This window comes from Parasteatoda tepidariorum, chromosome 3 (genome assembly GCF_982258835.1).
Source record: "Parasteatoda tepidariorum strain Cologne lab strain chromosome 3, Ptep-v5.0, whole genome shotgun sequence".
Taxonomy (NCBI): domain Eukaryota; kingdom Metazoa; phylum Arthropoda; class Arachnida; order Araneae; family Theridiidae; genus Parasteatoda; species Parasteatoda tepidariorum.
In genome coordinates this window covers 40403220-40429511 of record NC_141757.1, presented here as the reverse complement: position 1 = coordinate 40429511, position 26292 = coordinate 40403220, and the positions used below count along the sequence as shown (strand labels likewise).

Sequence of the window (26292 nt, the reverse complement as noted above, 5' to 3'; positions counted from 1 at the left end):
AACAGGTTCAATGTTGCCAACAATGGAAAAATATTAATCGTGTCTGACGACTTGTTTATTTTTCGTGTTGTGTTTTGATCATGGTTTTGATTTTATAAAACAGAGCACATGGATTAGACATGTTAGAAACATCATTTAAAAATACTTTTAGCTCTTAAAAAGTTAAAGATAAATGTTTTCTTGACTCTGAAACTGAATCTTCAAAACAATTTTTGATACTTAAAAATATCAGTATCTTCATTACTATTAGTTTAACTAATCTTGCGAAATTACAGAAAACTAATATATACAAAATAAGTCACAATGACTGTTGAAACAAAATGTATTTATTGTAGTTGTTCATGTAATAAATCTCCAAACGCAATGGACTGGGGAACAAATGGATTTATTTGTTATGCTGCTTGTAATTCAATCCATATTTATGAATATGAGGTATAAAATAAGAGTTAGTTGCACAAAATGTTTGCATTTTAAATTATATTAAAATGTGTTTTGTTAAACATTTTCATTACTGTCGAAAATTTATAACGTTTATTACAAAATATAATAAAAAAAAAAATGAGTGAATCCAGTTAATATCTTATTTTGTTAAGTGTTTTCATGCTTCATTTATTTCTGAATATTTATTCAATAATGCTTGCATTTATTTTTAAATAATTGAAAATATTTGCTTATTTTAATCTTTTTGATGTGATAAATATTTTTATAACTATTATAATTTGTTTGAATTTTTTTCAAACCTTTTCCTTTTGCTTATAACAGATGAATAAAAAAAAAGTATCTAATTGGGGATATTTACTTATTGTAATTTGTTGTGCCAACTACAACGGACAAAGCGCATAATGGATTTTGAATGAAATTCTTTTGGAAAAACTTTTAATTAATCTTTTGTTCACAAGCAGACAAAAGAAGAAAAAAATGTAAATAAATTTAAACAAGTTCATTTATTAAGCAAATTATGATAAATTTATAGGAAAAAAAAAACAAACTAAAAAGTAACATAAATTTGCATTTGTTCTTAAAATTTACTACAATTCAGCAAATATAATAAACCAAATTTGTCACAAAAAGAGTATAAGATTAATGTAATGACTGTTACTAGAATTTTGAAATTAACAAATTTTCTTTCTTTAGCTTATCAATTTGCTAAATTTTCTTCTCTTTTAGTTAATTGTTATAAATTCACAAATAATTGCATTTGCAAAATTAGAACCCATTGTGTAAATAAAACTTTCATGACAAAATGTTCACATACTGATGTTTTGAGGAAGGCTGTAAACTAGATCAGTAACTTTCTGTTACACTGCATGGCTGAAATTTTTTATTTTTTTTAAAAAATAATGCAGATCTCTACTTTCAGGATATACATAAAAAATAAATGTTTATGATTGGGAAAAAAACGTGAGTTTAAATTTTTTCAATAATAATAGTTCAACAAAGAATTAAAACCCAAATTTCATTATCCATTCAACTCAAAGTTACTTTCATTTTCATTATTCAGCACTGAAAAAAATTCGTTTAATTTTGACTGCTAGTTTTTCACAATGGAAAATTACGCGTTCTGGGGTCCGAACTTTTTTTTATATTTTAATTGTTACTTTTTGGTTTCAATTCATTTAAAAATGATATATTAAATAGATTTGAAATTAATATTATTTAAACTATATTGCAATTATAAACTGTTCAAAAAATTGTTTTAATATTTGATTTTTTTAAAAAGTGTCTCTTCCATTTCATCCAATTTGATTGGAAGAAGCATATTTGTTCGGTGGTGGTTTTTTCCTGCAGTTTTTCCCACTGTAAAAGAAACTTGCAATCACTGACCTAAATCCTATAATGTCATTACTATTAAAAATAATTTGTTCTTTTTTTATGTAGTTTTTCTATCTAGTATGCAATACCTACATATATTTGTATTTCTGAAGCTGTATATCTTGTACGAGATTTTTTATTTATCTTAATTTTAATGGCAGTTTGGTTCAGCTACTTTATTTTTTTAGTTACTATGCAGTTATTCATAATTTTTTCATTTCATTCTTAGGATAATAAATTTCCTCATCATTATAAGACATTAAATTGGCACAAAAAATTAGTAACTTCTGTGCACTGGATTAAAAGAAGCAATGGTAAGTAGATTAGTTATATACTTTTGCATGGTTCTTAAATTTTTTATTTTTAAGCTATTAAAATCTGGTTAATGTTTTTACTTTGTTTGTTTTATTTTTACTGAAAGTATCTCTTTTTCTTTCTAACCCCAGGTAAATACAACATTGGTTTCTCTGTGTCAGAATCCTCTTTCTTTTTCTTCTTCTTTTAAAAAAGAGATTAAATGATTTTACACCTTTAATTTTAGTTTTTGTACTCTTATTTAAAGTATTGTACTATCAAATTGGTGATTAAAAACTGCTTCAGATGGTAGCCAACAAAACTACCTTTACTAAATGGTATTCTAAATAAAATTTGTTTCTAATAATATTTTTAATAATATATTCAGGGCTAGTAAATGATGTTTTTAATAAACAAATGTTGATGTTTAGTATTTATATGGGTGATGTGAGGAAAATTTAAAATTACCTGATTTTTTTTCTCCATATTTTCAAATGTATACTGAATTCTGTACAAATAGGCAAAGTGGTGTTTGGTTTGTTTGCAAACATGCCCTCCTTTCTAAAAAAAAAAAAATGCTGTATAATAATTTTTTATTTATTTATTTATTTTTTAAATTTTTTTTTTAAACATTTGTGTGGTTTTTTTAGATGTTACATTTTGTTTTAGACAGTGAAAATGAATTGATTGCCACTTCTGCAGATTTTACTGCTTCAGTTTGGACTTACAATGGATCAGAGGTACGTAGATTTAATATTTTCATTTATTTTTGGTTAATTAAAATGAAAAAAGAGAATTTTTTTTAAACATTTTTGAATAGTTAACCCACTGGCGGTTAAGGAAATGGGCAAAATTGGGAGAATGTTTCTCCCCTACACACAGTTCCCCTATCAGTTAACATGGGAAAACCGAATTTGCTATGCAGAGAAGACTGCAGGTTAAAATGCGACTTTTTACGTGCAGAACCGTCAGTGGGTTAAACACTTATAATTTACATTTTCGGTTACTGTTAAAAATCCAGACTAGTTTTTTTTATTTTATACAACGTTATGCTATGAAATATTTATCATATTTTGAATTAGTATCTATATGAGCTAATATGAGTCTGTTATTTAGTTTCAGTTTATCCTGTCTATTGATGACGTTTTTATTTTGTTTTAGTTCAAATTTTCTTATTCTTTGGTTGGTCATACTGGAGTTGTAAGAAGTGCTTCAGGAATTTATTTACAAGATAAAGGTTGCGAAAAACTGATGATTGTAACTATGTCAATTGATTGCTCTGTGAAATTATGGATTTGTGAAAAAGATTCTGAAGGTGAGAAAAACATTTATAGTTTGTCTTTATTAACATTTGTTATGAAATAGTTAAAAAAAATGTTACTCAAATATATATTTCAAATATATATATATATATATACACACACACACACATATATATATATATATATATATATAGTTGAACCCTGATTATCAGAGGCATGATTTTCTGAGTTTTAGCCTTAACCAAACTATCAAGGATTTCGAGGAAAATTTTTTTTTTTTTTTGGTTTTACAATCTCAATTGTAACACTATTGATTAAAATTATGAACTTGATCTCTTACACATTCAGGAACATGAAATATAATATTCGACATTTGCAAATCTCCCATACATTTGGCCTAAAATAAAAGCAATCAAATGTGCTATTGAATATATAGTACAACATTAAGAAACAACTTCAGCAATCCTGATATTTTAATTGTGAAACATTGCAGCCAAAAGTAACATAAAGCAATTAAGGACTTCTTTTCAGTGAGAACTCCATTATAACATCATGAATTGGATGTGGTTCACATGTGGGTGAATTTTTTGCATTTTTGAAAAATATGTTTAAACTTAAACGATTTATTTTATTTATAATCTTTGCTTTTACGGAGTTTTATGCTTAATCTAGTTTGTCGAAGTCTACATTGACTCGAATAATCGGAACTCTTCTGTATTTTAAAAATAATTTTAAAATATATTCATAAATATTGAAAAAAAAATGCAAAACATATTTCAAACACAGTCATATAATAAGTTTGGAAACATCGAAAAATATGCACCAGATCAAAAAAGTGAAAATAGTCACATTCAATATTTTTTTAAAACCTGTCCAATGATACAAAACTTGATCTTTCACCCCCACATCCGGGGTGCAGGATGAAAGGCAATTTGTTATGAACCCCTATTTTTTTATTGCAGATTCAGATTGTCCAGAAAAAATACCTTATTTGAGTTGTAGGTTTATTAATTTTGCTTCACAGATTGCACTATCACTGAAAAAAATTAATTAAGCTTCAAGCTGTTTAAAATGGTGCGTCTTAGAGCCCATCAGATTAATAAAACATAATTGACACGTTTAAGGATTTTTTAAAAGAAATATATCTCACAATTTCAAACAATTTTATTTTAATTTTCTCCCTAACAGCACCACTGTGAAGCAAACTGCATAAACCTATTACTCAAATAGGAGTACCTTTTCTGGAAGAATCCTAATCTGCAATAAAAAAATAAGGGCTCATATTTAAAATTTCAAAGTTGCCTCCCACCCCCATGGAGTGGGGGTGAAGATTGAGTTTGTTATCATAGGATAGCTTTTAAGAAATATTGATTGTGTATAGTTTTTCAATTCAATGTATATTTCTTGAGATATTTAGCTGTTTTCAAACTTTTTTTACTCCCTGTATATATTTCAAAAATTGTGTATTATAAAGACATTTTTCATTCTATTTTGCTTTTTGTAACAAATTGCTTATGTGACTTTCTTAATTTAATTTTCATGCACCAATTATCAGCAGCAATTTATTTACAGTATTAGCATTAATATACATATTGAGTTATAGGTTTTTTTTGCCAATCGGAATTGTCAATCAAAACTTTCAATACAGGGGAATTTTTTGGACACTTTCTGTAATATTCATAATTTTTAATTTGAATCTAAAATTTTATATTTAGATTATTTACTTTGCAATCCTTTTCCTTTATTTCACACCTTATGATTTATAAAATTGACAAAGTCTTTAATGTATTTAAAAAACTTTATTTATGCTAAATAAAATATTTTTTATCATTAATAGATTAACTTGAAATAAATTTAAATTTATATTTATGTTAATGCATTAATTTCTTTAAACTAACTTTATTTTATATAACTTTTTTGTTTGTTTTTGTAATTTAATAATATGAAAAGCTCTTTGCTGATTTTGCTCATGCAACCACCGAATGTCCATAAAATTTTTGTACTGACACTTTATGAATTTCTTGTATAAAGGATACAAAATATAAAATAATTATGTTATTGATTAAAAGTTTGAATTTGCCTTTTTATAAGTGTTTGAAGAATTAAACTTTTTTTTATAGTAAAGCTAAATTTTCATTTGTACTATTTTTAAAAACATCTTTCAGAAAGCTAAGAATACACTTTTCAGATCACCTATAGTTTAAAGATTATCATTGTACGTATTGCCCTCTAAATATTCGGATATTAAAATGTCTGTTTTGATCAAATCAAGGAGACAAGGTGGTTAAAGAGTTTTTTAGAAAACTTGATTGCCCAAAAATCTTGAGGGATATGGTTTCTCTGACATTACTTAATTTGTATGATGCGTAGCTAATAAAATGCAACCATTTGTTGAATAAGTATGTTGTCATTACACCTTAAAAAAGAAAGGATTATTTGTTTTAAAATGAATAAGTTTCATATTTTAAGTCACTTCCAGTACTTTGAAATCCAATGAGTTTTTTTTAAATATGCACATATAACTTGAGCTTCATTTCCAAGAAAGCAGTTATTTTGAATGGATAAAAGTTAAAACGTTTTTTCTATTTTATATTAAAAGTGCTTTTATTCATTATAAAAAATTAACATATGTCATTTTTACATAATTAATTTATAAGTAAAATTTTTTCAATCAATTTTTATTATCATGAATTTTTTTTAAACAAATTTTTGGATTGAAGTGTTGTTTTAAACTTTAGAGTCTTGCAAAATACTTTGTTAGATATTTAACCTGAGGACAAACATTTATAAAATTTTTGGTGTGCAAATTATTTTACTGTTGTTTTTACTTCATTATTTTGCTGTACTAGTCTCTTTCTTTTCTTCGCTTTCCCCCCTTTTTTTTGTCATCTGTGTGAATTAGAAATAAGTTATTTTTTATGACTCACTCAGTTACTAAAGTGTATTTTAATTCGCATTTCAAAAATACTATCATTGCTGCTTTGTAAGGAATTTTAATCAAATAAAAGAAGTAGTAAGGATCTTTAATCAAATAAAGTAAATCATGTGAATTTTTCGAATAATGTTTAATGAATTCTGAATTTTTAATGAAAAGATTTTTCCATAAAAACTTTGTAATATAGAAGTAAAAACTTGTGTGCAAATATATTAAACCTGACAGATTTATATTAACATGCTCATACTATATTTTTTCTATTCTAATTTAGTCATATGTTTGTTTTATTTGATAAAATTGAATGTGATAGATTGATTTATTATAAATTTATACCTAGTGTTGCTTTTTCCTAACATTAATTTTTTTTAATCAGCTTTATGCATCCAGACAATATCGTTTGGAAGTGGGTTTGGTCTTGATGCTAAATTTGCAGTACTGAATAATCCTGATGGTATGTTTGTATGTGTTTTCTCATTTGATGATTACAAATTATAGACTAAATTATTGCTAATTTTCTGTTTTTTTTAAAAAAAATTTTAAAAATTTCTATAGTTTTGTATTAATTGTAATAAATAAACAATTATACAAACACTTATAGTATTGTTCACTAAAATTGCATTGTAAACAAAAGTTCCATTTACGAAAACAAAAATATAAAATTATTTTGTAACAAATATAAATTATTTTATTTTGTTGAATTATTAAAATGTTTTGAATTTATTAAGTTGCATAGATAGTGTGGGACTAAGTTCAATTTTTATTTATGTCTGATGTGTTTTATCATCTTGAATTATAAAATGCCTATTAATTTTTATATTTTTATCACAATAATACCCTATGTACGTAGTAAAACTAGAAAGTCAGTTTTTCTTTTACAGTATTAAAAGTTAAAGTATAACTTGTATTCTCTAAATTAGTGCTTGTATATTCTCATGTCTAAAACATTTTAATTGGTTAGAATAAGTTTTTTTTTTAATGCTAAAGGTAAGTAGTTCACAAAGCTTTAATGAGTGGAAAGCTGTAATGATTTTTTTTTTGTACACATTGCAAAAAAAAAAATGAACCACCTTTAATGGACTTTTTGACTCCCAAAATATAGGAGGTAGCTGCAATCTGGGAAATATGGTTCCCATAGTTAGTTCAGGGTCATTAGTTAGTTTGATCATTCATAGTTTGGACCCCTTAATGTTAATTTTATCTTTTCCGTATTTCAACATGTCGCGAGAACTTATTAAGTAGATTGAAAAAAGTTTGCACACAATTATAAAATTCGTTAATCCAAAGATAATTCCATGCCAAAAATAAATTTTAGTAAATATTTATTATTTTTTATAATTTTATTTAATAATAGGCTAAAAATTTTAGAGTTGTAACTTGTGCTGTTTTTTACAGCATAGTAAAGTCTGATGTAAAATTAACAAGGCAAAATATAAATTTTGAGCAAAATAGGTTGAAAAGTTTCTGAGATATCAAATTTTAAAAATTCTGTTTATTTAAAATTCAATTTCTTAGGACCTTTTCCACCGAAAGTAATATTTTTGATTAAACTATGCCTGTAAGTTACCAATTTGCATTTCACACTGTTCTACAGAATTCAAAGTTGAGTTGAGGTGAAACATAGTTATAATTACAAGTTTATCAAGTTCATTTTTGTGAACGTCTCTAAAAGTATAACAAATGTCATTCCAAACTGCTCTTATTGTACAAAATTGCTGTTTTAAAATATCAAAATCTGGTCATGTCATTACTATAATTATAAAGTCTTAAGAAACCATTTGTTGTACGTTCAGAGCTATTTCTCATCTGTTGCATCTATGAATATCTTGTTATTTATTTTTTCAATTGTTACATAAATACTGTTTTAAAAAGTATTATTTAGATACACAGACATTTTTTAAATTTTTTTTCTTCTTAGAATTAATTTTACTTGTTGGTGCTGATGACTCAAGAATCCATTTGTATACACAAACTAAGGACATGACATTTATTCCTACAGTTCAGCTAAAAGGACATCAAGATTGGATTCAAAGTATAGATGTTATTAGGGAAAGTAAGTTAGTTGAATATTTTTCTTTTTTTCCCCTTCATTTATTTCACAAGCAATTTGTTACAATCAGTTATTGTTACTGAAGCATTTAGTTCTAAGTTACCAAAAAGCACATTTCTCTATTCACAATGAAGGAATTTACAAAGCTCTTTGATATATTCATCTCTTTCCTCCCCAAAAAGATAATGGTATTCTATTTAAAATAAAAGGCTCTAAAGAAAACTAAGCTTTCTGAGTTACTAAATTATGATAGGTTACATTATAGGCATAAAGCATTATAGATTAAATTTTGTTCTTGTCACCTAAGTTTTCTATTTTTGTTTTCATTTTTGTTCTTATTATATAGGTCAATCAGCATTACTGATTGCTTCAGCATCTCAAGATTGTCACATAAGAATATGGAAAATCTCACCTGTGCAAGAAAAGCACATGGAAGCAGATCTTAACGAATTACAAGTTGATGCCGTCACATTTTCTACAGTGGCAGGTACATTTTATTTTAATTTATTGTCTTCCCATTCTAAGATTGTTTCACATTGCTAATTGTGCTTTTTTGATTTATTAAAAATATTTTTCTTAATTACTAGTTTTTATTCACTAGTGTTATTTACAATTTATTTCATTTAGTCAGTATATGCAGAAAGTAAATGAAGAAATATAGACCATAAGACCTTTGACGATTCCTGATCCTTTTTTGACCTGTGTGTCAAGTGCCACCTGAAACAGCAAATGTTTCAAATTATATTGCATAGTGATCCTCTACTATTCTGCATTTTATTGACTGTTTAATCGCTGAGAAAATATAATTTAAATTATCTCCAATTAACCGGCAATATCTATTTTATGCTTTGCTCATAGGTTTGTGTGTATCAAATAATAAGAGTTCTATGGTACTCTAACTCTTTATATGTAAAAATATTTTTTTCTATTTATATTTACATATTTCATTTAGATTAAAAAGTAATTCTTTTAGATAACCGAAAGTAATTTGTAGCTCTCAATTAAGAAACACTGTTAAAAAGCTACAGGTATTTAAGTTAAAATGAAATTTTTCTTATATATATATATTTTTTTTTCATTGCTTAGTTCTGTTTTCAAAGTATACTTTTGTTACTATCTATATACTTATACTTTATATTTATGCTGTTTACTTTTTTAGGTAATGCATACTCTATATCTCTTGAATCAGTTATAAGTGCTCATGAAAATTGGGTTTATTCTGCTCATTGGAGACAAAGCAGAGGTTAGTTAAAAACTTTAAAATGTATTAATAAAAAGTAATTTAAATCCGTTTTTGAAAATGTGTACCTTTTTCTGTAAATATATTTAAATAGTTGGATAATTACGAAAATAGTGGAATGTCAATGAATGTATTATTAAATTATCTTTATCTATTTTTTAGTCTTTTTTATATTTCATTTTTTTATGTTCATCAGTTTATTTAGTGTATGTTTATTAAGTTACATCCATCAGTTTATTAAGTTGAGATTTAACTTAAGAGAAGTTCATTAAAAAATAATTCTGATGGAATCATAGTAAAAATTTGGTTTTTGTAATCTTTAATTTAATCTTTAATCTCATAAGCAAGCTACCTGTGGCTGGAGCTTCTTACTTATGTGCAGTGCATACTTTGAAAACTTGAAAAGGAAGAAATGTCTTAAATGTTCTGAAAATTAGACATAAAAATTTCATTTTTCATACCTTGTTTCTGAATTTTGAAAAATGTGGAACTTTAAACAATAACTGAAGAAAAGTAAAAAGTTTAATTATAAACAAAGCTCTCAGATTTTTCTAGTAAGTTTAATGACAATAAAAGGCACTCTTTAAATTTTATAGTTAGCTACTGTGTCAAGGCATTTTATAGTTTTATTTTTATGCATTTAGCTTGCATTTTTTGAAATTTCTGTTGACTCCAGTAATATATAAATTGAATGAATAAATAAATAATGAATAAATTGTCTCCAGTTCCTTTGTTCTTATTATAAACAAGTTTGATTTTGTAAGGCTGTTCAAATATTACGTAAGCACTTAAAAAGGAATGGGTTTGTGATTTGTTTATTTTTGCTGGCATGGACGAGAGGAATAAGCCATGCTTATGTGTGTGACATTAAAGTTGCACTCTTTCAATTTTTTTTAAATTTAAAAAAAAGACAGAAATCTATAAAGAAAATAAATTGTAAATAAATTGCATTTCAAAAAATTTCAAATATTAAATGAAAGTAAAGTTTAGAGAAAGAAAAAGTTTCAGAGGTCGACAATTTTAACCATTGATGGAAAACGCATGTAATCTCTGAAGAATATTCTACTCAAAAATTTTTAAAATGATTTGAAGCTTAATTTTTTTGTGAAGTTACATAATTTATTTAAATTTGATTCTAAAATTAGGAAATTGATTACTACAGTAAAAGTTAAAACAAATACAAGGAGAGGAGAGGGTGTTGTAACTTGCATACATAAGCATTGGAGTGAGTTTGAGATTTATTTATTTTTGCTGACAAGAGGGTGGGGAATCTAAAATAGCCAAAATCAAGCTTAGGTATTATTTGAATGGTCTCATATATGAAACATTTATTAAATATTTTTTCATTTTATTTTATAAATAGAAAGGGTATTTTTTAATTATCAGTAATTGCAATTGTCTTGATATTAATGCTATAACTATTTATGTTCAGAAGCTTTGTAAAACTAGAAGATTTGTAAACAGTTTGAAATTAATTTTTCTGTAAATATTAATGCATGTTGTTCAATACTTTTTCAGATGAGAGTGGAAATACAATATTACAGATTTTGTCAGCTTCAATGGACAAGACTTTGATCGTGTGGGAGTTAGATTCAAATTCTAATATCTGGCTAGAAAAAGTAATTAATTTCTTAATATATTTGTTGTATGTTTTGTGAGAGTTGTTGTTATATGTTGTATGTTATATTATTTTTAAACTAATAAAATTCTTTCATGTAATTAATCTGTTTTACTTTTTTTTAATGTGTTTTTCTTCTTTCCATAATTTATTTATGTAATTGTATTGAATTTGTACACATATTTATGCTTTTAACCCTTTGATGGTTACGAACGAGTTTAGCTCGAAATCGAATCGTGCCTCATAATGCAAGCAAACTTGTTCCGCTCGGGAATAAGATTTCAACCGAAATGGTTAGAAACGAGCACTACTCGTGTAGTTAAATTTTTCCCCAATGCGCGCTGGCGAGCTGATCTCGTTCGCCATTATTATTCTGCATTGATTATGTTATAAACGAATCCTACTCTCGAAATGTAGTTAGTTTTACTGTCTACAGATGGCAGCACGGGTTTCAAGAATTTCTTTTCATAATGAAGGGGGAATTTATTTTTACTTTGCTTTTTTTATGTGTATTTTGGCTCGTTTTTTAGGGTGTTTGTAAAGTAAAATGACTCAAAAGCGAAGGTTAGATAATTATGATGATGATTATGATTGTAAAGATTTTTAGGTAATTACTGTATTTAAATGGTTCATAAAGTTTGGCATATTGTATATATTTAGTCCTTTCAATTTAATATTTGTCTTATATTTATAATTAACTATTATTATTTATATAATTGATTATAATAATTTATAATTTACTATTTAATAATTATCATTTATTAATAATTTTAAAGAACGTAAAAACTTTTATTTATGTACTACAAATACTTTAAGAAATTTTTTAAACGTGTGAGGCGAGCTATCTACGGCATCGTCAGAGAAAGGTGACATTTTCGGAAAGGTGACATTTTGAAATGATCCAACAATAAAAACAATAAAGATGATGAAAACAGTGATTAAAGCTAACTCTTATGTAACAAATAATATATTAGATGTTGTGCATCAGTTAATGGTGGAACTTTTTCCCAAACAACAGGATAATGTATAATGAAGAATAAAAAAGCATATAAAGCAGAATTAAATAAGTTTAAATAGTTTTCTTTTATGACATTTCTAGTTTCCAACATATTTGTGGTGATTTCAGTTTTTAACTCATTTTTAGAGTTTTCTGCAGCACATTTCACTTTCAAATGTTTATCCACTCTAGAATTCTTTCAAATCATAAAAATATTTTAAATTACTCATTTGCTCATTTTTTATGCTAATGATGCATCATAAAGTATTTTGAATATAAGTATTATTTCTCTTAAAGGCGTTTTTGAAAAGTGCTTATTTTTGATTTTCATTTTTTAAAAGCCTTAGGTGTATTTTTTATTGAGTGTTTTTAAAAAGTGCTTAATTTTCCCTTTTTGAAAATAAGATTTCTTTTCTTTACCATGTCTATTTTCGATACGTATTATCCAAAAGCGTGCTTTTCCCATTGTTCTATTCAACGTTTTCAGAATTTATTCAACCACTGGCTATTTCGGGCCACCGTTGGTACATAGCATATGAAAGCGCCAATCCGCATGTATGTCTACTGAGCTGGGATCGGTAAAATTCTTGCACTCTCATGTGCAACTCTGCTGCATTCTGCAAGATATTCTCTATTTTAGGCTTCATTTTCCACCCTCTGAAATTGAACCGAAAAATCTCTTGATCTTTTTATGGTGGCTAATATAATCAAGAAAAGAGTTATTTGTCAGATACCAGATGTGTTTATGTATATACCAGATTTGTTTATCATGATCATGTACAGTCTTTGAAAATTATTTTGGATTTTGTTTATGTATATAGTGCTTAAAAATATTTTTTTAGTGCTTGAAAAGTGCTTATTTTTTGTTGAAAGATTTTGCTATGCACCCTGTAAAAGCAATAAATTTTTATTTTTATGAAAATTTTATTTCTGTCTGAAGTAAGTTTTTTGCTTGAAAATTTAATATTACTCTAATCCAAAAACTCTTCATCACTGCTGTGAGCTATTGAAGGTTAATTAAACAAGTACCCACATCAATGTTATTTTTAAAAATTATGTTTAATGTTTAGATGTTTGAAAACAAAAGTGTACCATAATAAATTAAGATTCTAGTTTGGCACATTTAGTGGACAAGTTCATGCGCCAAAAATATTTCAATTGCAAGATTTGAAAATTTTTTTTTTTTTTTACTTAGGTTCGACTTGGAGAAGTTGGTGGGAACACATTGGGTTTTTATGGTGCATCTTTTTCACCCAAAGGAGATATCATCATTGGACATGGATATCAAGGAGCTGTTCATGTGTGGAAACTAAATTATGTAACTATTTGTTTTCTTTTATTTTTTTTTATGCACATGGAAAATTATTTAACATATAAAAATTTTTCAAAATTTTTTTTTTATGTTTATGGTTTTTCAAAACACACACACAAAAAAAAAAATCTGAAACATAAAAAAAGAGTAAAAATTCTTCAGTAAAAATAAAAGTTAATTAATTGAATTTAATTTGTTTACCAAATTTTGTATTTATATTATGTTTTACTTTTAGATATTCTTGATAGTAAAATTCTATTTTCTATCAATTCTGTGGAATAAAAGATGGTGAAATTTATTTTTTCAATTTACAAGCAAAATGTATTTCTGAACGAGCAAATTAGTTTATTTAAAAGAATTGCAAGCTAGTAGTTTTCTTATTTTTTTCTATTTTTATTTTTATCAAGGCTAACTTTATGTAGTTAATCTACAACAAATGTTTCAGAAGATTAGATCTTTTTTTTCTCTCTTTATGTATCTGATTTTACGTTTTTGCAGACTGCACAGTAGTATATGAGTTTGTTCAAATAAAGAAGGTATTTTACCACATTATAAAATATTTAAATTGTACTATGACATCACTTCTAAAAAAGAATATTGCACCAAATCAATTCACTACGTTCTGAGATATTTGCACCAACAATTTGCATTTTCCTCTAGAGTTTATATTTCATAGAAAGTTGAGGCACACTTTTGCTCTTTAATTATAAAATAAAGTGTGTTAAAATGTAACATTCTCGGAAATTTTACCACTGGTGGTTAAGCATGAAATCATAATTTCCTAATCATTAGATGATTAATCATAAAAATTATTTTTGCTTAATTTATTTAAAAGTTTCATAAATTGTAAATATATTTTTAAAAACATGCAAATTTATTATTGAATAAATATATTTTTAAAAACATGCAAATTTATTATCGAATAAATACACTTTTAATAACATTTAAATTTATTATTAAATATATATATTTTTCACTCTATCATATTTTATTTTTAAATAACAGAGAAGTTTACAATTATATGTCAATAGACATAGTTTGAAGCCATACTACTTATTTATAGACACAGTAAAGCTTATATTTTGATTATTCAAATAAAAGTTAAAATGTTATTGTTTACTTCATTTTATGAAATTTATGTAGGAAGAAGATTCTTGGCTCCCTGGGCTTTCATTTGGTGGTCATTATGCAAGTGTGCAAGATATAGGCTGGGATCCTGATGGAGAATACTTAATGAGCTGCAGCACAGACCAAACTAGTCGATTGCATGCTCCATATGTTGCTCATGGGAAAAAGGTTTGCATTATAAAGCTATGATATTTTTACCCTTATATAATGCAGTGTATGTATTATTTTATTTATTAGTTTTTAAATTTATAGTAATTTTAGGTAAAATTAATTAAATTTGATATTTATTGTTTTCAGTTTGGAAATTAATTAGTTAAATTAATTAAGCATTTTTCTTTCCTAGAATAGCTGGTATGAAATTGCTCGACCGCAAGTGCATGGGTATGACATGGTATGCTTAAGTATTTTGAATCGTTTCAAATGTGTGTCTGCTGGTGATGAGAAAGTACTTCGAGTTTTTGAGGCCCCTAGAAATTTTGCTGACACATTGAAAAATATAGTGAAATTGGATATTGATTCATATGTTAAGGATAAGGTAATTTGTTTATTATAGGTACTTTATTGCTATAGGTACTTTATTACTTTAGTGCTGTTATTAAATATAGGTACTTAATTTTAACAAATTATTTTAGGAAATAATTAGGAATAAGGTTTGTTTATCCTATTGACTTAACTATCGGTTTTATTGTTTTTTCAATGTCTTAACTTTTTAATATGATTCAGTTATTTAATAAAAATTTCCCATCTTATTAAAAATCTCTTTTACAAGCAATGTTCCACTTAGTTTTTATTATACTTTTTAATAGTTCGTATGTATACAATAACAAAATTTGCTGAATTAAATTTTTTAGTTACATAAGGTTCATAGTTACAGAGCTGTTAATAGGGAAATTTTTCTTTATATTAAAAATAATAGTTGAATAATAAGTAAGTAATTAAATGTTTTTAAAATTTTGCCAGCTCTTAAAAATGTCAAGAAAGGCTTATCAGATACTTAATACATATCTTTGAATTATTTAAATATCATGGTGGTTTCGTTTCATCGTTTTAATAAAATGTTAAAGCATAAAGCTTGCTACAACTTTAAATATTTGGGAAAATTCTTCTCCTAAAAGCTGGAGAAGTTTTTTTTTTTGCATGTTTTTTGTCTTCAATCCAAATTTAAAAACTTGTAAATTTAACAAAAAGTTACCACATTTTTATCTTTGTAAATAAATATTTATTTTTTAAGATTTTTTGCAATGAAATTTGAAATTTTTATTAGCTTATTTGAGTTTTTCCTCTTAAACTTTTTACTACAATTTTTCTCTCTCTCAAAATAATTTATGCTAGGTTAAGTTGTAGAATGAGTTCTGATTTATCACAGCAATAAGATATCTTTGATTTCCAGTTATGGCAGCTGAATACATATCTATTCTGGCCCCCTTATTTGTTTTGTTTGACAACAATCACAAAATGATCAATTGTGGACAGTATTGATTCAAAATAGACTAAATGATGTAAAAAGATTTAGTGCTGAGATTTCAAAAGGCATATTCAATAACAGTTTAGAGAGCTTTCTTAAGATGGAGAAAAATTTTATTGATAAGGAAGATTTAAATTTGAGATAAAATCTAAAAAATGGAGATTTTTTAGGACCACTTATGTATACATTTTTTTCCAATCTCAAAATTAAGTACAGTGATGAATATTATTGCTATCAGCAAAATCATGGTCTTCTGCATGCTGTAAACATTGTCCAGTGTTGGTGCTGATGAAATCAGGCAGGTTTTCTGCCAAAAGAAGAATAGCTTCTAAATTACTGTATCTTTACCTTTAGGATTATTTTATGATGAGGTTTAAACATACATATTTGTGGAAACCGTTATAAAATCCACAAATTTGAACCAATTTTAAAGCTTTATAACTAGGGTTCACACTAGCTATGAAAATTTAGCGGTCCATTAGGACCACTTATGTATACATTAAATGGTCCAAAAACTTATTATGTTAGACGAACTTGAGAAAAAATGTCAGACTTTACAATTCCATAATTCGTGTTATGGTACAGAGAAAAGTTATTAATTGCCATGTATAACACTCTAAAACTAATTGGGTTCATTAGCCCATTAAAATTGAAGATTAGTATTTATTAAAATTAAGTGTAAAAAGGCTAAAATAATATTAATAAATAGATTAAACATACAGATTAGAATGCTGAGACCAAATAAATAAATGAATGAGGAAAACAGAGAAAGTAAGAATGGACAAAATATCACATTAAAAATTTATTATCTAAAAATTATAAAATTTTAAATTAAGTCAATTCTAAAAGAGCGAAAAATATTATTTTATTGGTGAATAATTATAATGTCAATGCATGAATCCAAAGCACAGCACAAGTAAATTTGAAATTTATTATAAAAAGTAATTTTTTTAAAATTATAAACAGTAAGATTTTTTATACTAGAATTCATAAAAAAGATAAAAGAAGGTTGTTTTATAAATAAGTGGCACTCTAGTTTTGAAACTAAGAGCCTCAATCAATGGATTAATAAAGTGTATGCTTTTTTATTGATTATTTTTTTACTATCCAGTTTTTCTTACAACTATTTTCTTAGATGGCTGAAGGTGCAAGTGTCCCATCACTTGGTTTGTCAAATAAGGCTGTATTTGAGGAAGACATAATCAAAGTCAAAGACTCTTTAGATGACCAAAATTCTAAAAAGACTTTTAAAGATCAATATCCTGATTTTTACTACACACCTGTTGAAGTAACTGGTAAGTTGAATGACTAATTCCTTATTGCAGACATTTTTTTGACAAATCAGTAACTGAAACTGTATCTATAGTATAGCATTTGTGTGCAGCAACTTCATTTTTGAAAATAATTTTAATTTGTTTCCCTTTAACTTCCTTAGAACCTCCCACCGAAGAAAATTTACTCCAAAATACATTATGGCCAGAAACTCAAAAATTGTATGGACATCCTTATGAAGTATTCAGTGTTACATCAAATCATGCAAAAACATTAGTTGCTTCTGTGTGCAAGGTACAATAATTTACAATTTAATTGTGACTATAATAACTAAAAATTTGTTCTAAAGCTCGTTTCAAATATAAATGCTGCTTATTTTAAGGGTAACATTAAATTTTTTAAATACTTTTATGAATCAATAATGAGTAGTGATGGCTCAGTGGTAAAAAACACTTAGTTGTCATTCTGAAGGACTGGGGTTCAAATCTCTGTGGTGGATGGAAGCTCGCCCAACTTCAGATGGATAGGTACCAGCTGTCTGAGAAGTAAAGATGGATTAAGGCCAGTGCTGACCACATTGTTGCAGTCATGCTATTGGTCAGGAAATTGTGACCTTGACCACCATGACTCCTTTTGTCCATAACAGGCTGTTGCAGGAGTGCTTTATATTGATTAATAATATGGTATCAATGATTAGCAACCTCATCTTTTTATATTTCTTAAGCGAAGATGCTTGGTGATAATTTACAAGATTATAGCCTTTTCTGAATCAATTTCATTCAAAATGATCCATTAATCCACTGGCAGTTTAGCAAATGGACAAAATTGGTAGAATGTTTTCCCCCTATACACTATTTCCCAATCTAATAACATGGAAAATACGACTTTTTACGTGCAAAACCGTCCATAGGTTAATCAGTCTCAATAAAATCTCTAGGTCTTCAGTGGTTTTCAAACATGAGCGTAACATTCTTCACTTTCCCTAAATTTGTCTGCCCTCTGTAAACATAAAAATTCAATGCTTATGTGTTTCAATATATTATTACACTTTGAATATGTTAATTAATTAATAAAAACTTATTTAGTTGTGCCGTAGTATATCTCCTCCTCATTCTATTTTAATAAATAATTCAGTTCTTTTTTCTCTTTAGTCTATTTAATTATTTTGACTTTCAATTAAGCAAACGTTTCTTGTATTGAAATTATTCTAAAGATTTCTTAAACCATTAGGACATTCAACATTTTATTTTTGAAAATCAATTTATCTTTATATTATACTTTTACAGGGGTTAGACAAAATAATTGAAACACTTCTATACTATGTAAAACTTTTTTGATTTTTCTCAAAAAATACTTAGATAATCATTTTTTAAATTTAAAAGTTTTTAGGTTATGTAATTTCTCATACTTATTAATGAAGTTTAAAGTTTTAAGAGGTTTGAGGGACCAACACCCTGGACCCAACATAAATTACAAATGAAAAATAGTGTTTTTTAACACCCTGTTTTTTGGAGCAATTTAAAATTAATTACAAAATTAATGCTTTAAATTTGAGACAAATTCGTTTAAAAATGCTCAAGATATGAGTGATTAAAGCTGTTCTTTACTGCACATGTGCAGAAAAACTTTTAAATTTTAGTTTCTAATTTTGTAGAAATTCGTATTTGGCAACTAATATAAAAGTTTGATTTCAATATTTTAAAAATGTAAGAAGTTTCAAGCAATTTTTTAAATAGCTTTTGTATTTCTTAAAAAAAAAAAGCTCTCAATCGTGAGGAGTTTTTCTCAAATTTCCCCCATATTTTCTTTTGCCTGTTTTCTTTCTTATACAATGTAATATATCTTATACAATGCAACATATTACAATGTAATAACGTTGATTGTAAGGTGTTCTCATTTGTTATTTAATTTTGTCTTATGATACAAAAAAGATATTTGTAGGAAGCCCCTTATCATTTTGAGTTTTTTTTCAAAAAGTAAAAAATTACTTTGAAAATGGCTTAAATTTTTTTAAATATTTAAGATATTCAAATCGGGCTTTTTCACTTCATTCGTTGCCAAATACGATTCACTACAAAATTATGAGATTACTACTTTAATTACTTACTGCATAGTTTTACAAATTTTTTTTTCAATTTCAAAGCAAAAATTTTGTGATTCATAAAATTTTTTAAAAATTCTATTGAATACTTTCAAAATTATATCAAAAAACTGTAAGATAAAAAAAATCAGTTTTTTAGTAAAATATCCATATCTCCTTTAATATTTAAGCTAAGCTTATGAAATTTTGTTCAGTTATTGTGTAAAATTCCTCCATAATAAAAATAATTGTCAGAAGTAAAAAACTTATTGCTACATTTTTTGGCATAGGGTGTTCAAAAACACTATTTGCCGTTTGTAATTTATTATTGGTCCTTGAAACCTCTAAAAGCTTTAAACTTCATTGAGAAGTATGTGAAATCACATCTGAACACTTCTGAAGTTATAAAATAATCCTTTAATTATTTCATGAGAAATATGAAAAAAAATTATTATATTTTGTCCTCCCCCTGTATAATTTATATTATACTACTTGTAATCATTAATAATTTTTATTTATTTTTGTAAAGAAGCAGTGTTTTTTTACCTAAGACAGTAATGAATTTTTAGTAAGAGATACTCTTTTTGCTAAATTTGTTATGTAAGTGTGTTACAAGAAATCTGCAAGTTAATATAAATTCCTTAGATGTATAAATATGTATAAACTTTTCAAATGTGTTTAAAGTTGTGCTAATTTTAACCATGAAAATTTAATAATTTTTTTAAAATTTTACTCTGGTAATTTCAGGGAATTTAATAATTTTTTAAAAATTTTACTCTGGTAATTTCAGGGAATTCAATTTTATTTGGAGGGTGGCTGCCTTGTTTTTTCAGAAAAGCTGACAATAATTCAAATTGTATATATGTGTGCATAAAGTTTTTAACTTAACCCAAGTAATGTATAATAATTTATTACTGTTATTTATAATTATTTTGTTTTAGGCTTCAAAAATTGAATATGCTGGAATTATTTTGTGGTGTACATCTACGTGGAAGCAAATAGGATATTTATCATTTCATACATTAACTATTACTCAAATTGAATTTTCTCCTGATGATAGTTACCTACTGTCAGTGTCTAGAGATAGAATGTGGGCTATTTATAAACATTTCCCCTCTGAATGTAAGATACTATTTTTATTCTATTAAATTATGCTAACCTGTTACTGCTGATTAGTATTAAAATTGTTGATTTCTAGGGCTGTTTATATTAGTATAAAATAATCAAAATGAATGATTAAGCCACGAGTGTGCATAATTTAAATTTAAAAGGAATGAAAGTATTACCCAACCAAGCATTTAGAATTACATTCCGCCTAATAGTTAGATATTTCTGAAAGTCTCCCTCAAAATTTCAGACAGATGGAGAAATTTGTTTACTTGCTTTAAATTCAATGTATAAAAACAAGTTAAGAAATTTAAAAAAGAAATTCTTTTAGCAGATCTTGAAAAGAGGATGGGAAAAAATTAATTTTCCTTTTCATTTTTAAAATTTAAGGAACTATTCTGTGTATTTTAATTTAGTCCCTCTCAAGAAACCAGATGGCTGTGACACCCATGATACATTAATTGGGAAAAGCTGACAATAATTCAAATTGTATATATGTGTGCATAAAGTTTTTAACTTAACCCGAATAATCTATAATTTATTTTTGTTATTTATAATTATTTTGTTTTAGGCTTCAAAAATTGAATATGCTGGGAATATATGGGTTAAAAGATTAATTGGGTTAAATGAACTTAGCTGAAAGTTTGACAGATAAAAGACTAAATGAACAGAAGGAATATTTTTGCTTAACCATATATTTATAATTATATTTAATAAGTGCTATTTTTCTTATACAACTATTTCAATATAAGTTTTGTCAGTTATTTTCGAATATTTTATTATTTCAAATACTGAATTTGTACTTGTCACAAAATTTTTATATAGTTCAGATTTTATTTTAATGGTTTTTGTTAGTCAAATTTTCAGTTTAATCCAGGTTTTTATTTATTTATTCAGCTCCACCTTACCGGAAAATAGCCAATCTAGATAGAAAGCTTGGAATACATTCAAGAATTATATGGGGTTGTTCCTGGACATTTGATAGTTTATATTTTGCTACAGCTTCAAGAGATAAAAAAGTAATTAGCATTTGCACTTGTATGTAAAGCTGTCTCTGTAAGCATGAGCTCAATGATTTGCAATTTTATTTAGGTTGCTATATGGGGTAAAGATATATCTAAAGATGCTGAAAATTTTTCATTGCAATCAGAACCATTAGAAGTTGAGGATGCCGCAACTGCAGTATCTTTTGCTCCTGGCTTATTTCAAAACAAGTTAGTTTTCTATGACTTCCAGCTATACCAAACTTTTAATGTATTTTTCTAACAAGAGTGTCATAATGTTTGTGTATGTTTGAATAACATAAATAAGTTACTTCTCTGTGTGCGCATGGTAAAAATTGTGGTTATACAACCTATGACTTAAGAGACCAAATGTATCCCTTTGGATAAAGCTTTCTAACAAAAACATTATTTAAAAGTTATACAGAACTCGCATAGGATATTTTCCTTTTGTTTTCAAACTAATTTCAATAAATATTGAAAAAAAAATTTATAATTCCAAAATGTGGAAGTATTAATCCTAGATGTCTTTAGTTTTTTTCTTTTAAGATTTCGATTTTTTTAAAGAAAATTTCATCTTACTTTGTGTTTAAAATAATTTTTGGTTTGGACTTTGTTTTAAAATAAAAGTTTTTATTTAGTACAGATGAAGGTTCTGAAACTAGTTTATTCATCACTGAGAATATTACAATTTAATTTTAGTGTACAAAACTTCATATGTTTTTTTAATTGACAAATATTGAAAAAAATACTTTATCTTTTAATATTAAGATAAATTAATGTTACTCTTAATACACTAAAGAAAAATTAAATAATGTTCTACATAACAACTAAATTCATTGTGCTCCCCAAAAAACCTAATTGTTTATTTTTCTGTGTTATCATCTTGAAAATAATGTGTAATTGATGCATTAACTTCAAAAATCTTTATCATTGATTGCTTGATAATTATAAGTGTATATATACATACACTTATAATACTTAGTTGTTATAATACTTATGTACTTAGTTGCTTCTAATTTCAAATGTATTAGACAGCATATTTAATCTAAGCAATTACAGTGCAGTCACTTTGAGAAAATTATTTAATGTTAAATTAATAATACTCTTTATGTGTAATGAAATGGTGTGATTAGAAATAAGCATATAATCTTTAATTTGTTATTTAGCAAACATATTTGTATTGAAGTAACGCTTGAACTCAAGCTTTGCAATGTTTTGTTCTAGATTAAAGTACATATAAATAAATAAATAAACCAACACACGTAATTTTAGAGCTTTGTCTCTTTGTGGCAAAGAAACAGGAAATATTTTTTTGCATTTTAGGGGCCATGTCTTTTCAAATTTGAGAGAAAACTCAACCATTAAAAATAAAAAAAAAATTTTAATATTTTTTTTTTATGTTGTGAACAAGGCAGTGTGAACAAGTACTTTTAAGTGGGCACTTGTATTTACTTTTGTTCTAAATAAATAGTGTTTTTTTTATTTGTAGGTATATTATTGCTATAGGACTAGAAAATGGATCCATCATGTTAAGTTCTTGGTCTCTAAATATGAGTTGGTGCACCCTTCAAATATTAGATCAAAAGTATCCTTCATTTTATTTTTTCATAATTTTGTGTAAATGTTGCCTTCAATTAATGTAAACAAATTTAAAATATATTTTAAATCAGTTCAAAAAGCTCACTAAAAATTCAAATATTTGCTAAAAATGTTAAACAGTTTAAAAATTTTTTTTCACGCATTCACATTTTTTTTAAGCAAATCACGATATGAAATCATTAACATCAATACAGAAATTTTATGTTAAAAAGTTTTTTTTAGCGTTATTATTTTAATTAGGATTTTGATTTATAAAAATTGAAATTTCAAGTTTCTTTTTTTAATGGAAAAAAGGAAATTTCTGGTTCTCCTTTAAGAACTAGAACTTTCCCTTAAAGCATTTATGATTTTTCATGGCAAATCTATCATGAAATCAATTTAAAAATTTTGTGATATTTCTTGTTTGAAATTCTTTAAATTCAAGAGTTTGACTTATCTGAGTATCAATAATGGGGTATTTAATGGTAATTACAACTAGATATTACGTAAGAATGGAATGGTAACAATTTAATGGTAATGACAACTAGATATTACATAAGGATAACCTATTTCATTTTTATATTGATGTATAAAATGTGGTACTTATGTACTAATGTAATAAAATGTGGTACTAATGTATCATTTTTTTCTGGTTTTAAGAATTTTTTTTGGTGTTATTTGTCCATCAATATCTTTACCTGATGTATTGCATTATTGTGTATGTTAAGAACTATTGCTATTCATACTCAGAACATTTTTTTCCAGAATTTGTGTATATACTCTGTAGAATTATAATTGCTTTTTAGTTTTATTATTTTAGTTTATATATTAAAACTTACATAGCTCTCAGTGGTAGAAAACTTTTTTCACTTTTTAGAAAAACTTCAATGTTCAAATAAGTTTTTTCGTATGAGGATAATTTTTTTTTTATAAGGATAACCTTTAAATTTGTTTTATTAACATTTATTAAAGATAAGTAATTATAATTGTTTGTATTCAATTAATGGCATAAGCATTTTTGTTAAAATATTCTTTAACTTATTTTAGTACTGCTCATCATTTGAATGTAAATAAATTAAGGTTTTCTCCTGTTCATGGGGAAGCTGGTTCTAAGCAAAAGAATGAGAAGATTTTGCAACTTGCTAGTTGTGGAAATGATCACCATGTAAAAGTTTATAACATTTACTTCGACTCGCTCACATAATTTCACCTGTTTTATATAAATTATTATATTTTAATTAATAAAAATTTAAGTTTTTTATTGTCCTGTTGATTTTGATTATTTTACGATGCTAAGACACTTTTTTATCTATAGTGAAAAGTTTGTCTTTCTTTCAATTCTTTTTTAATTTGGTAGCTATTTGTTTGAAGAATGCTATTAATTGTGCCTCCAAATTTAATTTGTCTTTTATCTATTTAATTTGAAAACACGACATAGTTAACAAAAATTTTAAACTTCATATATATTTAATGTTATTTTTATTCAAAGTTTCTGAAAATACATAATTAGCTTTGCCCAATGTCAATATTATCTCCTGATTTGATTTTCACTTAAATTATCAGTAATGTACCAATATTAGATGCGTGTTATTTAGGATTTTAGATTAAAAAGAAAAAAAATTGAAAGTAGGTTGTAAATATATATATATATACAGTAGGGAACCGATTATCCGGAACGATCGGGACCATCGCTATTCCGGATAACTGATTTTTCCGGTTTTCTGAATCGTTACAAAAAGCCGTTTGTTTATTGTTAAACCCAACAAAAAAAAAAATGTTTTTTTGGAAATAATCTTAAAAAGAAGAAAAAACGATGAAGGAATACACTATTGATTATTTCCAAAATGATGGTAAGGTAAACATCTTTCAAAAAAGAAGAAAAAAAATCCTAAAATCTTATGAGGAAAAAAAAAATATTTTTTTAAAATGGCGCGAAAATGTATCTAATTTCATTCCGGTTTTTTGGTTTTCCGGTTTTCTGATTTCCGGATAACGGGTTCTGTACAGTATATATATAAATTTTAGATGTTAAAATTTTACATTTTACTGTTTTTAACACCATGTACATAAAAAAAGTAACTTAAATGAGCACTAAATTAACTATTTGTGCGGCACTGGATCATTCAGTAGAAGGTTTCTGGTATTCATCATACCAGAAAAACCCATTAATTGAAAAAAAAAAAAAGAAAAACTTTCATTTATGCACAATAAAAATTAACTAATGAATGTATTAAAATTAAGCATCAAATATGCAACCTAAAAATCAGGTGTTTTTTTTATTAAAAAAAAAACAACTACTGAATAAACAGGATTCTTTAAGAAATAATAGTTCACATATTAACTGAATCTACTCTTTTATTTACTGTAACAAAAAAACTTGATAGTCAAATCTAATTTAGGGAGTGGAAGCTGCATGGTATCTGCAACATTGTCAAAAAAGGAAATCATGATAGGAAGACAGCATAAGAAAACCTTCCACAAATGAGCATATTGCATAAAACAAATATTTGACTTTCCCAATTATTTAATTTTCTTTCAAAAACATTGTGATGGTTAGTGATTTCTTCCAGTACACTTTCACAAGAACGCCATTATACACTTCAGAGCTCTTTCTGAGTCAATCGTTGAATGGTAATAAATGTGGTTGAAAACTGAATGATAATATTCATGTTGATTTGCTTTTGTAAAAATGTTACTCTTGGCACAAAGCTAAAAATTTTGTATGGAGGGAATGAACTGCTTTTCATTGTCAGACCTAAGATAAATAGTGCATCTTTCTGTGTGCCAAACCAACTTGTTAACTGGGAAAAATTATTTTTTAAGATATGCATCAGTTATTTTTCACTTTGTTGTTACTAATTCAACTATCCTGCTGCTCAACAATACAAAGAAAATGAAGATGAAAGAGCCTGCCTACAGATGTTCCTCATTTCAGAGATTTGGATAAGGGGAAATGTATAAAATCGTGGGATATGGTACATAATTAAAATATGTGCAATATATCAGTGACACTAGCCAATAGCTCAGTGGTTAAGGCACTGAGCTATCATTGTGAAGGTCTGAGATTTGATATAGAGCTCTTAGACAGGCTACCGGATTTATAAAAACTGGTAGCCACTCTGAGAAAAGTATAAATGCAAT

The 26292-nt window shown here is 26.1% G+C and overlaps 1 protein-coding gene across 2 annotated transcripts; it reads left to right on the top strand.

Moving 5' to 3' along the window:
- The first annotated feature begins 41 nt into the window (after positions 1-41).
- Positions 42-24417, top strand: Elp2 (elongator complex protein 2). Of its 2 annotated transcripts, none has more exons than XM_016056297.4 (19): positions 42-432; positions 2042-2126; positions 2757-2846; positions 3268-3421; positions 6677-6754; positions 8219-8353; positions 8697-8837; positions 9510-9593; positions 11109-11209; positions 13401-13523; positions 14661-14813; positions 14989-15180; positions 17246-17405; positions 17546-17676; positions 20404-20584; positions 21467-21588; positions 21662-21783; positions 23063-23158; positions 24199-24417. In XM_016056297.4, the coding sequence occupies exons 2-19, from the start codon at positions 2124-2126 to the stop codon at positions 24353-24355; spliced, it is 2223 nt and encodes a 740-aa protein (XP_015911783.2). In that variant the 5' UTR covers positions 42-432; positions 2042-2123; the 3' UTR covers positions 24356-24417. The 2 variants fall into 2 exon arrangements, with proteins under 2 accessions (XP_015911783.2, XP_015911782.3); XM_016056296.4 differs by having other exon boundaries at positions 43-432; positions 2776-2846.
- The last annotated feature ends 1875 nt before the right edge of the window (positions 24418-26292 follow it).

Excerpts from the sequence above, each read along its gene's own strand:
- Elp2 (XM_016056296.4), top strand. The coding sequence starts at position 304 with ATGACTGTTGAAACAAAATGTATTTATTGTAGTTGTTCATGTAATAAA. Across the intron at positions 6,755-8,218 it reads AGTACTGAATAATCCTGATG|AATTAATTTTACTTGTTGGT; the intron begins GTATGTTTGTAT and ends TTTTCTTCTTAG. Across the intron at positions 8,838-9,509 it reads CACATTTTCTACAGTGGCAG|GTAATGCATACTCTATATCT; the intron begins GTACATTTTATT and ends TTACTTTTTTAG.